Source organism: Diplotaxodon limnothrissa, linkage group LG15, assembly GCF_057381915.1.
Source record: "Diplotaxodon limnothrissa isolate DT_005_m linkage group LG15, D_limnothrissa_male_GT1.1, whole genome shotgun sequence".
NCBI classification, from domain to species: Eukaryota; Metazoa; Chordata; class Actinopteri; order Cichliformes; family Cichlidae; genus Diplotaxodon; species Diplotaxodon limnothrissa.
Genome location: NC_140610.1, coordinates 32482496 through 32496534, shown reverse-complemented (window position 1 = coordinate 32496534; position 14039 = coordinate 32482496). Strand labels below are relative to the sequence as shown.

At 40.1% G+C, this 14039-nt stretch overlaps 1 protein-coding gene across 1 annotated transcript; it reads left to right on the top strand.

The window, feature by feature from the left end:
* The first annotated feature begins 484 nt into the window (after positions 1-484).
* Positions 485-12854, top strand: frk (fyn-related Src family tyrosine kinase). Its single transcript, XM_085373429.1, has 8 exons — positions 485-1071; positions 3909-4030; positions 5796-5959; positions 6058-6226; positions 7852-8010; positions 11651-11832; positions 12091-12256; positions 12345-12854. The coding sequence occupies exons 1-8, from the start codon at positions 680-682 to the stop codon at positions 12551-12553; spliced, it is 1563 nt and encodes a 520-aa protein (XP_085229555.1). The 5' UTR covers positions 485-679; the 3' UTR covers positions 12554-12854.
* Positions 12855-14039: the final 1185 nt, after the last annotated feature.

Genomic DNA, 14039 nt, shown 5'->3' with positions numbered 1-14039 from the left:
TCAAGCCCGATGACTGTATGAGGACTGCATGCAAAGTGGAGAACACAACTATACCTATATAAAGATAAACCTTTCCATGATGACAGTTCTAAGCATTTATATGCTAATTGTCACATTAAGGAGAAATAATGAGCATATTTATTTCTATTCACTGTAAAATCAATACATTTATCTGCTCAGTTAGTGATAAAATAACAATGTAAAAAGCCTCAGCTGGCCATGAAACTGCCAGTCAATTATCCAATTACATTTGAGCCTCTAAAAATGGAAAATTATGTATAAAAAATATTCCTAAAAGTGTCATGAATCAGCATTCTCCCACATTCATAACGCGTGACTAACCCGACTATAAGCGCAGGCGTGACGTCACCCCAGTGGAGAGTGAGCGCGAGCCGCTCCCCATTCCTGAGCAGGTGCAGGTGATTGCTACCTGAACAGTGAGACCGATCCTCTAACACGAAGATCCACACTTAAACTACCGCTCCATTCCCCTCACACCGATCTGTGATAGCTGGGCGTGTGTTCAGGTCAAAGACCGCCACCATCCCAAACTGGGAAAAATAAATGCGCTTGTATTTAATGGGATGTGGATCATAAAGACAGGAGGACGGATTCTCTAAACGATTTCCTTGTTTATTCCTGACAAAAACAATGACCGACTGTGATTGACGAAAGTACCATGGAGATCCAAAAGAGGTTTTCTGCCTGTTGGGACAGTTTTTTGGGGTGTTTTAAAAAAAATGGCCCCTCTGGAGACGAGACCGACCGTGGGGAAAAATCGACGGTTATTAAAAACTTGAGCGCTGCTGACAAAGACGAACAGAGCTTTCATTCAACAAGAGATTTACCGCCGCTGCCACCAGCTGATGTGGAGTATTATGTCGCCCTGTATGATTACTCTGCTCGCACAGAAGAGGATCTTAGCTTCAACACGGGGGATACTTTAGAGGCCCTGGACAAAAGTGCCGGTGATTGGTGGTTCGCTAAAGCCCTCACCGGGGTGTCAGCCTCCAAACAGGGATACATCCCTGCTAACTATGTGGCGCCTGTGGAGAGCATTAATGCCGAACCGTAAGTATAGCTTTTGTATGAAGGATCATGTGAAGTCTTCTTTATATAATTTATCAAACTTAACCATTAAAAAAATGTGTTTTATTTGAATCCCAAGCTGAAGGTTTTTATTTTATTTTATTTTATTTAGTTTGTTTTTTGAGGGGGGGAGCCATTTTTGTTTTGTTTGGGAATGGAAGAACAACTTGAAAAACGAGTTAACATTTTTTTTTTGTTATCAATTACAGGTCAAAGTAAATGCACATATTTTTTTTGAGAGTTTAAAATAATCTAGAGGGGGAAATAGGCAATAATACTACAAAATAGATGTTTATTTCCTTTCCAAGGAAAGTCAAGTCAAATTGTATCCGCACAGTCATATTCTTCTACTTACAGAAGGGTTACATACAGCAGGGATTTTCATCATAGAGTAATCCTCTCATATCAGTTGTGTCGAAAATGACAACAAAAAGTGAAACTTTCTCTTTAATCTAACACTTAAAATGTTTGTATATAGATATAGATATATAGATATGGATATAGATATATATATTTCTTTTTTTAAAATGTATTTATTAATGCTAAATAACTGCAACAAATGGTCATCGACAGTCATCAACAGAATAGGTTTGTATGAGGAGGAAGCTAATCTTAAATTACATGTATTAACTTAACTGGTAGTAACAACTAAAAAGAACATACTTCCTGAAGCTGAATGGTAAATACAGTGTTGTAAAGGCGATGTCGTTAGAGTTCACTCTCAATTCTAAAGTGACAGAATGTAGAAGATGCAGAAGTACCTCAAAAACCTCAAAATTCTTTTGAAGTACTTGAGCCTGTGATTTAAGTGTTTTACTGTTCTATTTCTGCCTGAGATTGACGTTTTTAAAACATTTGAATAGTCAGTCATGTCCCACGGGTAAAAGGCTGTAAAATGTAACGGCGTGTTTTCCTTATCCCTAAAGTCTTTGCCGAAACTAGTTAATCATTCACCTTGAGACCAGGAAATGCTGGGAAAGCTTTACAGGTTAATGATTCCTGTTGAAGGTGGAGATCATAAACAAGAACCAGAACCACACATTAAAGCCACATTGCTGGCATTTCATGCCATTTAACTCTAGTGTTGAGAATAAAGACAGGATTGGTTTGTCATAAATTCAGCTTCAGGTATCCTGTGTAGGGCACGGTACTATAGAGCAACCAATCCTGGAATGTGTACCTTTTTCTTTGCTGCCATGTGTAGCTTAGTTGTTGGAAAAAAGATGACGTCACACAAATTCCTAACTAATAATGGAAGGGTTTTTTTTTTTTTTTTTTTTACAAGAATAAACCCAGTTCAAGAGGTAATCAGTCTTGGCATTATTTGTGTCATAGTTTGTCCAGTTGCAAACCTAATAGATAGGCAGACCTGTTCCATAATGCAATTACACAATGAATTATCCAGTCTGCCACATTGTGTACCTGCAGGAAAGCCGTTATCTGTAAATAACTAATGGAAAACTAAAAGTCAGGCCTCGTTAGTTCAGAACAAGTCGACAAAACTTGTAGTGTGTAATTTAATTGTCAGTTTAATCAAATCTAGATTAACCACATAAAATAATCTGGCTCAAATGTAACGTGGACTGGTAGAGAGCCTCGACTATAAGCAGTGATTAAGAAGAGGTGGTTGTTCTAATAGTAGAAATCAAGTTTTACACAGCAGAATCTACTACCAGTACTTTAGTAAAAATGGAAACATACAGCACTCTGAACATTATATTCAGGATATAGTGCCAGTTTAGATCAGTCATCTGAAGGTTCTTTCTAAAGACTCCGCAATTTTAGAGAGAGAATCCTATCGATGAGATGATCAGCTCTTTTGTTTTAATAATGGAAAACGGTGTCACAGCTCAATCAGTCAGTTTTATGACTCAATATTCCCGCAGGTACATTTGTTCCATTATAGACAGTGTAGTTTATGATTATGATTTGAAATCCTTTGAATTCTACATCTGGCACTATGTGGCTCTCTTTGAATTTGTTGTTGATTAATCTCACTCTAATTCTCGACAGAGATACTGTATATGTCTGAAGTGTGTGAATACTGGAAAATAACCCTCAGTTTTAACTTGATTTTGAGCATTACAAAGGGAAAGCACCCAGATGAGCCAGTTAAGACTCAAAGAGGAAAACTTATTGTGTTTTTGCACTGATGCAAACGTACAATTAATTTAAGCTGCAACTGTGCAGTGACATCATTGTTTTTCTTGGTTTACTCTGCCCATAATGGGAATCCCCGTGTTGTTAATTTTGTACTCTGACAGGTTAAACAAAGTCATAATGTTGTGTAACTATCTAGTTGAAGTATATTTGCCAAAGGAAAAAAAGTTTTTTTGTCAAAATAACTTTTCAAAATGTCAGACCATTCAAATACAGATTTGACTTTTTTTACTCTTTCAATTAGATTTTTAAAGTCCAAGTGAGCATAAATATCATAGCCTGGTTATAGAAGGGCTACGGTCATTGAAGGACACACACGCAGACACAAAGTGAGCCCAAGGTGTAGTGGTTAATATGATTCCTGATACTGGTAGATTGCCCATAAGATTTTACTTAATTTACATGTAAAACATTGACTTCTGTCTGTGACCCTTATTTATCTGCTCGGTGTTGGAAAACTTGCAAAGAGTTGACTCTAAAATTTGTCTTGTGATGATTTCTTGGTTTCCTTGGGAAATAAATAACATTAAAACCCAAATAAAATGACAGAAGATATATCTGTGTCAGCAGTTTTTATTTTAAGCATTGACAGTCCAGAAACATGTCTTCCCTGCAACATTGCTAATATGGACATATCCTGCTTCCATTCTGATGTCCAGATGGTATTTCCCTGACACCAAGAGGCTGGATGCTGAGAAGATGCTGATGGCTGGAGGGAACAAGCATGGAGCCTTTCTCGTCAGAAACTGTGAAAGTCAGAAAGGAGACCTCTCACTGTCAGGTAACCTCTCACTTGACTTCATCTCTTTTGAAGTCAGTGTCATCAAATAAATTTTATAGCTTTTTTGCTTGTGAAAATTAAAGTAGTATAGCCATGATTTTCCCTTCTTTCAAAATGAGTGAGCAACACAATGCACCCATGCTAATAGTTCTGTGACTCCATAAATTCTGTTCAGTTATTTTTTTCACACATGGCCAGGCAGGTTTAAATAGCTTTTCTCGCCTCAATAAATAACATCATCATTTGTGTTTACTCGGGATACCTTTGTCTAATATTAGTTTGATGATGAATGTGACAAATATGCAAAAATAAGACATCGAGAAGGGGGGGGTTTAGTAGCACTTGTGTAATGTCCTACACAAACTCACTTGAAAAATGGGCTTTTAAACTGTTTTAGTCCATTCTGTGGTATGTGTCTCCAAAACCAAACCTTGTGAAATATCTGCCTATTCTTCCATTCCCCGCTCCTCTAACTGGATAAATGACCAGAAGTGTAAAGTTGTTTCCTCTGAAAGTTGGCTAATAAAATTAAATGGGTTACATCCTAAACAGCCCTGCATATTCAGTCATGCCTTGGTTTAAGTCTCTTTTTGGCCAGAGTTTGAGAGACTTTGTTCTAAATCCCTTCTAAGTTCTTGCTAGAAATTCTTAGTTTGGAACTGTCGTAACTGATTTTTAGAGTGTTTGTGAATATGGGACCCGGCAGGTCCTATAAATGAAAATGCTTCAGAATGAAATCAGCTAAAGTAATGTGATATTGTAAAAAGATATTCTTTCTTAGCGATAAAATTTGAATTACTAACCAATAAAACACACTTACTAGCTGCTCACTTTAGTCCACTCAGGGGTTTTCTTGCTACAGTCTTACTTGGTCTGGTAGGAACTGTGACTAGTGACAGCAATCAGCTGTTTGACTTTATTACTTCTTTAACCATAATGCTGTCACATGCATTTTAGGAAGTTCACTTGTGTTTGCTTTTACTGTGGCTTTTTGACTTGTAAAAGTCTTGTGAACCTGTTTAAACATTTATGGGATGCCACAGTGTTTTATTTTAAATGTAGACCGTAAAATATTAAAACAAGACAAAATAAAACCAGAGACCTTATGCGAGAGAATATTTCAAAAAGACGTTGACACTGTTACTAAAAGTTGGTCAGCTCTCACATAGTTAACATTTTGTTGTTCCCATACTATTGGATGCACACTTTCCCTGACACTGCAGCATTGTTTAGTGACTAATGGTTTAAAGGTCAGAAAGTTTAATCGAGGTCTCCACTGCCATAAAAAATAGTAGGATCACTTTATCTCTTTGAGCTCTTATCTGTATTGTTTTCCACTCTGTCCTTGCTCTTTCCACCATGGTTGAATTTTTGCTATATTTATTTATTAAAGCCAGCTGATAACCTTATGGAGTATTTGCAATCCAAATATTGATGCTGTTTTATAACAGAAATCTTTTGCTTACCACTTTTTAAAAAATGTATTGCTGCTACAAACATAATTATCATTCTTCTGATAAGTCCTATTACAATAATAATAATAATAAAAATAATAATTTTAAGTAAAGAAATATAAACTAGTTAGTATAGAAAGTCTCATGCATTTCCTGTAAGGGTCATTACATCACCAGTGCGCCAATTTATCTGTCCCATATTACAGACTATGATTCGTTTTGAGAGTAAGAAAGACTAATAAAAGTTTCAGACTTTTATCTTTGATAGTGTTTGAGATGTTCAAATGTTGCCTTATTAACTTATTTTACAGTGCTTGACAATGGAAAGGTGAAGCATTACAAGCTGAGAAAACTGGACAATGGTCACTACTATGTGTCAAGGGCCAAATCGTTTCAAACACTGAAGGAGTTAGTGGAACATTACTCCCGACAGTCTGATGGCCTCTGTGCACGTCTGGGTGAGCCATGCAAAAAGGTAAAAAACAAACTATGCTGCCACGCACGATGCATAATTTGTATTTATTTATCTAATTAATTAACTAATTTTAAATCTGTGACTCTTTCTGTCTGCAGATAGAAGTTCCACAGACTTATGGTCTGTCCTATAACACAGTGGACCAATGGGAAATCAATCGTAGCTCCATCAAACTACTGAAAAAGCTTGGAGCGGGACAGTTTGGTGAGGTCTTTGAAGGCATATGGAATGAAACTACATCAGTTGCCGTGAAGACTCTCAAACCAGGTACACAAAACGACAAATACTCAGACATTCTGACCTTGTCAGAATAGGGCTGCTCTTAAAAACTACAAAAAGAGTGATTCACATAAAGAAACTTAATCAGCCGATGAAGTTGTCGTCAAATTATTAAACCAATAATAAGCTATTTATCATTAGCACCTGACTACTGCGTGCTTCTAGATACTAGAGCTAATAATGAAAATGGTGTTTACATTGATGGGACATATTATTATGACCTCCTTCCTAAAACTGTGTTGGGACCCTTTTGCTGTCAAAACAGCCCTGAGTGTTCATTCCTTAGCCAACTTTTGTTTTATGGCATATTAACCTAAAAGAGGCCACAGCCATCAGGGATTACCATTTAAATTAAAGGGTGGACATGCTCTCAAACAATGCTTAGGTAGTTGGTACATGTTAGTAGCACCCACATGCACGGCAGGACCCAAGGTTCTCCAGGAGAACATTGCCCAAAGCATCAAACTCTCTGCTGGATTGCCATTTTCCCACAGAGCATCCTGGTAAACGACCCACACACACCTGGCTATCCACATGATGTAAAGCAAAATGGGATTTATTAGACCAGGCTGCCTTCTTCCATTCCTCCATGGTCAAGTCCTGATGTTCATGCGCCCATTGTTGGTGCTTTCAGGAGTGTACAGGAGTCAGCTTGGAAACTCATTGTTCTGCAGCAATGCAGCGCTGTACACAGTAAACTGTGATACACTGTGCATTCGGACATCTTGAACCAGCATACATTTTTTTCAGCAATGTGAGCTACAGTAGCTCATGATCACATGAGCCAACCTTCGGTCCCACCATGCATCAGTAAGCTTTTCCGGCCCATTGACCTTGGTCACTGGTTCACCACTCGTCTTTCTTTGGACCACTGTTGACTATGAACGCTCCAAAAGAGCTCCAAATTATCATTGCTCTGACCAAGCCATATAGAAATCATAATTTGGCTCTTGTCAAACTTGCTCAAATCCTTATGCTTGGCCATTTTTCTGCTTCGAACATATCAAATTTAAGGAAAGAAATTTCCTTTGCACCCACTAAAAGGTGCCATGGTGAAGAGATAATCGGTGTTATTCACTTCACTTGCCAGTGCTCATAAAGATATGCCTTTTGTGTTTTTATGTGACTGCTAATTGGTATATTTCCATCTATCTGTCCTTACTGATGGATTATGTTACCAAAGTATTCACTTATCCATCCAAATGATTAAATTCAAGTTTTACAGTGACTTCCATGGCCACAGCTGTATAAAATAAAACACCTGCCTATAAGTACTGCTTCTACAAGTTGGGTGGGCCGATATGATCTTCAACCGTATGAATTGAAAATGGGATATGACTCAAGTTCCTATGCATGAAAGCTTCTTAGAAGATTCCTTTGACATTCCAATTAGCAGTAGGTTTTTCTGGAAAGATGCCCACTTGCACCCATCTGAAAATAGCTTATAATAAATAAAGATAATATATTTAAAAGTAAAGTTAAATGTATGTCACAAACAAGTTGTATTTGTTGGCAGAGCAGTTAGCATTGCTGGGTTCAACAAAAATGACCATATTTCTAAGCTGCTTTGAGTGCCAGTATACAACCATGAAATCACTACACACCTCTGACAGGCACCATGGACGCAGAGGACTTCTTGAGAGAGGCTCAGATCATGAAGAGGCTGCGGCACCCCAAGCTGATTCAGCTGTATGCCGTTTGCACCTTGGAGGAGCCCATCTACATAATCACAGAGCTGATGACAAATGGCAGCCTGTTGGAGTACCTTCAAAGTAAGACAGCCACACTCTTTATTTTGCACCTGTGATTCTGAACAGCTTCTGCTTTATGACAGAACCACCGCTGCTGCTGCTGTTGTTCTTTAAAAAGTTATCACCAGTGAGAGGCCATGGTACCGAGATTTTAATCTTTTAGTAACAGATCAGATGCATTGTGTAAAGAATTTAGAACATACAAAAGAAATATATCACTGTCTTGGATTGTTAGACTTCACGTTTTAAAAAATCTGGTTAAAGGAAGTAGGTGATGATAACAGTCTTACTGAGGAGTGACTCATTCTGCTCTGCTGTAAATAGACAATTACAAGTTATCTACTGGCCTGTAATATATGACAGATTGACTCTGTGTTCTTTTGTTTTCATTGATTTAAAGCAGATTAGCAGGAGTCATCTAAGGTTCTAGGTTGGTTAGATCTTTGTAATTATTAGAATTTTTATGTATTTGTATTTGATAGTTTTGACTGAAGAGATCAGATGTTAACTGTAAAGAATATCTCCCATGAGATAAAGATAGCTGAGTGAGCGGTGAAATAGTTGTTGTCATGTTGGTTAATAGATTTAAATAGATTTACTGATTTGGTCTATTTGAGCTGCTGGACACGTGAGAGTAATCTGTGTCAAAAAGCACAGTCCTTAAGGCCATTACAGAATACATTTTGTGGTTAGTGGTTAATTCATCCAAAAAAATGATTGTGTGGGGAAAAAATTAATTCATCCATCCATCCATCCATCCATCTTCATCCGCTTTATCCGGGGCCGGGTCGCGGGGGCAGCAGCCTAAGCAAAGAGGCCCAGACCTCCCTCTCCCCAGCCACCTCCTCCAGCTTATCCGGGGGAACACCAAGGCGTTCCCAGGCCAGCCGAGAGATATAATCTCTCCAGCGTGTCCTGGGTCTGCCCCGGGGCCTCCTCCCGGTGGGACATGCCTGGAACACCTCACCCAGGAGGCGCCCAGGGGGCATCCTTGGCAGATGCCCGAACCACCTCAGCTGGCTCCTTTCGATGTGGAGCAGCAGCTGCTCTACTCTGAGCCCCTCCCGGATGGCCGAACTTCTCACCCTATCTCTAAGGGAGAGGCCAGCCACCCTTCGGAGGAAGCTCATTTCTGCCGCTTGTATCCGTGATCTCATTCTTTCGGTCACTACCCACAGCTCGTGGCCATAGGTGAGGGTAGGGACGTAGATCGACCGGTAAATTGAGAGCTTCGCTTTTACACTCAGCTCCCTCTTCACCACGACGGACCGGTGCAGCGTCCGCATTACTGCAGCTGCAGCCCCAATCCGTCTGTCGATCTCCGGCTCCCTTCTTCCATCACTCGCGAACAAGACCCCGAGATACCTGAACTCCTCCACTTGGGGCAGGAACTCATCCCCGACCCGAAGTGGGCACTCCACCCTTTTCTGGCTGAGAACCATGGCCTCAGATTTGGAGATGCTGATCCTCATTCCCGCTGCTTCACACTCGGCTGCGAACCGTTCCAGTGCGAGCTGGAGGCCCTCACCCGATGAAGCCAACAGAACCACATCATCTGCAAAAATCAGAGATGAGATTCTGAGGCCACCAAAGCGAAAGCCCTCCACCACTTGGCTGCGCCTAGAAATCCTGTCCATAAAAATTATGAACAGAACCGGAGACAAAGGGCAGCCCTGGCGGAGCCCATCACCCACCGGGAACGAGTCCGACTTATTGCCGGCAATGCTAACCAAGCTCTTGCACCGGTTGTATAGGGATCGAATGGCCCGTAGCAATGGGCCAGACACCCCATACTCCCGCAACACCTCCCACAGGACACCCCGAGGGACACGGTCGAATGCCTTCTCCAAGTCCACAAAACACATGTAGACTGGTTGGGCAAACTCCCATGCACCCTCAAGTATCCTGGAGAGGATAAAGAGCTGGTCCAGTGTTCCGCGACCAGGACGAAAACCGCATTGTTCCTCCTGTATCCGAGGTTCGACTAGCGGACGAACTCTCCTTTCCAGCACCCTGGCACCCAAAAATTAATTCAATTCAATTTTATTTATGTAGCGCCAAATCACAACAAAAGTCGCCTCAAGGCGCTTCATAGATACAGAGGAAAAACCCAACAATCATATGACCCCCTATGAGCAAGCACTTTGGCGACAGTGGGAAGGAAAAACTCCCTTTTAACAGGAAGAAACCTCCGGCAGAACCAGGCTCAGGGAGGGGCGGCCATCTGCTGCGACCGGTTGGGGTGAGAGAAGGAAGACAGGATAAAAGACATACTGTGGAAGAGAGACAGAGGTTAATAACAGATATGATTCAATGCAGAGAGGTCTGGAAAGGAAAAACTCAATGCATCATGGGAATCCCCTGGCAGCCTACGTCTATTGCAGCATAACTAAGGGAGGATTCAGGGTCACCTGGTCCAGCCCTAACTATATGCTTTAGCAAAAAGGAAAGTTTTAAGCCTAATCTTGAAAGTAGAGATAGTGTCTGTCTCCCGAATCCAAACTGGAAGCTGGTTCTACAGAAGAGGGGCCTGAAAACTGAAGGCTCTCCCTCCCATTCTACTTTTAAATACTCGTAGTACCATATCACCCTATTAGAGCACTTCGCTCTCGCTCTGCAGGCCTACTTGTTGTTCCTAAAAGTCATTAAGATAAAATGGGGCCTGATTATTTAAAACCTTGTATGTGAGGAGCAGGATTTTGAATTCAATTCTGGATTTAACAGGAAGCCAATGAAGGGAAGCCAAAACAGGAGAAATATGCTCTCTCTTTCTAGTCCCTGTCAGTACTCTTGCTGCAGCATTTTGGATTAGCTGAAGGCTTTTCAGTGAGTTTTTTGGACATCCTGATAATAATGAATTACAGTAGTCCAGCCTGGAAGTAATAAATGCATGAACTAGTTTTTCAGCGTCACTCTAAGACAGGATATTTCTAACTTTAGAGATGTTGCGCAAATGGAAGAACGCAGTCTTACATATTTGTTTAATATGTGCGTTGAAGGACATGTCCTGGTCAAAAATGACTCCAAGGTTCCTCACAGCGTTACTGGAGGCCAAGGTAATGCCATCCAGAGAAAGAATCTGGCTGGATACCATATTTCTAAGCTTTTCAGGGCCGAGTACAATAACCTCAGTTTTATCTGAATTAAGAAGCAAAAAGTTAGCGGCCATCCAGGTCTTTATGTCTTTAAGACATTCCTGCAGTTTAACTAATTGGTGTGTGTTATCTGGCTTAAGAAGACATCAAGCCAAGATGAGCTAGTCCTGATGTTTCTAAACAAGTAAAGAAAAAAACTGATATTCTGGGTTCATCCAGTTCCCCAGCAGCAGGGAAGATTTCATGGTTATATCCAGAAGTTAAAGCTTTATCCAAAATGCTTTTGTATGCATCTATGCAGGGCAGTTTGAGCTCTTGTTGGCAGAGTTGGGGTCACATGTGAGGAGGCAGAGAAATGAAATCATAGAAATTACCACATAGACACAGTAGTCGGAACAAAGAATTTGTTACTGTCAAAGTGACAGACTTAAATAGATACATTCTTTGAGAAGCTAGCATTCTCTACTAACTATACTTGTTTCCTTACCGGCATGCTTCATTAAAAAAAAGAAAAAGTGTGTGTGTAAGATTGTGACCAGTAACTTGGCTTTCTCTTTGGATTACAGAGGATAAAGGTAGAACACTGCGTATCTCAGATCAAATTGAGATGGCTGCACAGGTGGCATCAGGCATGGCTTTTCTGGAGTTACAGAACTACATCCACAGAGACCTGGCAGCCAGAAATGTCCTAGTGGGCGAAAACAACATCTGCAAAGTGGCTGACTTTGGCCTGGCCAGGGTTTTCATGGTGAGTGTAAAACTGAAATTGGTATTCTACGCTTTCATGATGCCGTTCATTCCAGTCATACGTCCTTCAGAAAACCTGCATTCTTTACTAAATGTAATTGCTTGCTTTCAGGCATAACTTGTAAATACTCCTCAAACTAATCCACAGAATCTATTATACTACTGTCAGGATCACATCACATGTTTGTACTGCAGGAATAAACTGATGTGCTTTGATGATCACTTTTGGCTGGATCTTTGTGCCTTTTTTTGCTTGCAGAAAGAAAGCGAAAATGTGTACGAAGCCAAAGAAGGAACTAAATTCCCTGTGAAATGGACCGCTCCAGAGGCCATTCATGACAACAGGTTCACTATCAAATCTGATGTTTGGTCCTTTGGAATTTTGCTGTATGAGATTGTGACATTTGGCCAGATGCCGTACCCAGGTGAGATTTGATTTCTATCAAATACAAAGATCTAGCAAGAATTCCAGCTTGTAAGATTAGTACTGATGTGAGTCTGTGATTCTTTCAGCAATGACAAACTTTCAGGTGGTCCAGAAACTGGCTGAGGGCTTCAGGATGCAATGCCCCGCAAACTGCCCCAAAGTCTTGTATGACATTATGAAGGACTGCTGGAAGGAAAATGAACAGGACCGGCCTACATTTGAGACCCTGCAGTGGAAGCTGGAGGAATACTTTGAACAGGATGTGACGTCCTATGACGATGCCACTCGTTATTAGCACAACTGCCAGGCTGTGATATTAGAAAACAAACAAACAAAAAAAACTCTTAAGAAATCGTGAATATACTGACTGGCTAATGTAATTTAAAAGGTCTAAATAGGAAAGCAGAATGGAGTTGGTGACAGCACTCATAGTCTTGTTTGAAATGAACGCACTCAATTGCATAACATGCGTGTCTAACTTAATTCCTACAGAGCGCTTAACTGGAAGACGCCTTTTTCAGCACAGCATTACGTTGCTCTCGACTAACTGGTTCGGCTTGCTCGAAGCATAGCAAACATTCTTTCCACTAACGACTTGTTGAGCCATTGCATGACAGGAGTAATGCGTCACGTTCACCTAGAAGCTCAATCTGCTGTCTTGGAGAGAATAGCAGGCACTGCAGTTTTATCACATTTATTGTTATTTTGGGGTTCTAGGACGACGGTCACTAATAAGTTGCGGTCACTAATAAGACAAATTAACCAAGCTATTTAACTACAAGCTTTTCTCTTTAGAAATTCTAACAGCTGCTACAAAATGGTGACAAATAAAAGGAAGATGGGCGTGGGGGTCCTGCAGATGTCCTGAGAGAAACCTGCTGCATACTCTGTTAAGTCATGTTTCCAAAATAACCACTACTAAAAGTTCTAAATGCAACTATTGTGCTGCATTTAACCATTTGCATAGTCGCACATAGTCATGATGGCTGTTATTCTGTTCACACTAAAAGCAAATAATGTAAATGGAAGCATAACATTAGCTACTTTAGTCTAGTTTGTTTTTTTTTTCTCCCCACATAATATACTGTGAATTTTGATCAGCAGCTAGTTGTTGTAGTTGTTAAAGCTATATTTGTGAACAATCAGTTATTTGCATGCACTTTTTTTCTCCTTTAAGCACCTACAGTATCATCACAGTATCACCACACCTGTCTGCTTCACACTTCTGCTCATTCATTGTGCGACGGTTTGATGCTCTGTGACTGAAAAATGTGATTTTTGATTCTGTTCACACTGCTCTCAGATCTGTGGGGTCTTTCATATTAATGGAAGCTGCGACAACAAAGTGACGGCACAAACATTCAAATTCTTGATGCATTTACTAAACCAGTTAAACTGGTGTTTTAGCTAATGTTGATTTTTTTTTTTTTCTTTTTCAGTGTCATGCACAAATTCTTGTTAATTGTACATTGTAATCTTGACAGTGTTTATATATAATCATATTGTATTTTAACTTAATTGTCCCTAAGCCTAATATAATTAAAAGAACCGTATTTAGTATGATTTGCCTGGATTTTTGAATTTTACACTGATAGGAAAATGAAAGTCTGACACCAGAGTAACTCATCTGACACATTAAACCTTTTTTCCCATGCTTTCGACGCATGGCAGTGATGGTCTTTGGAGTCTGAATGTGTAGTCCTTTGTCTTCTGTGTCATTGTGTGCTGTGTACTTTTATTGGTTGGGATTAGCTTTTTTCTTCAAACAGGTATAAGTTTCC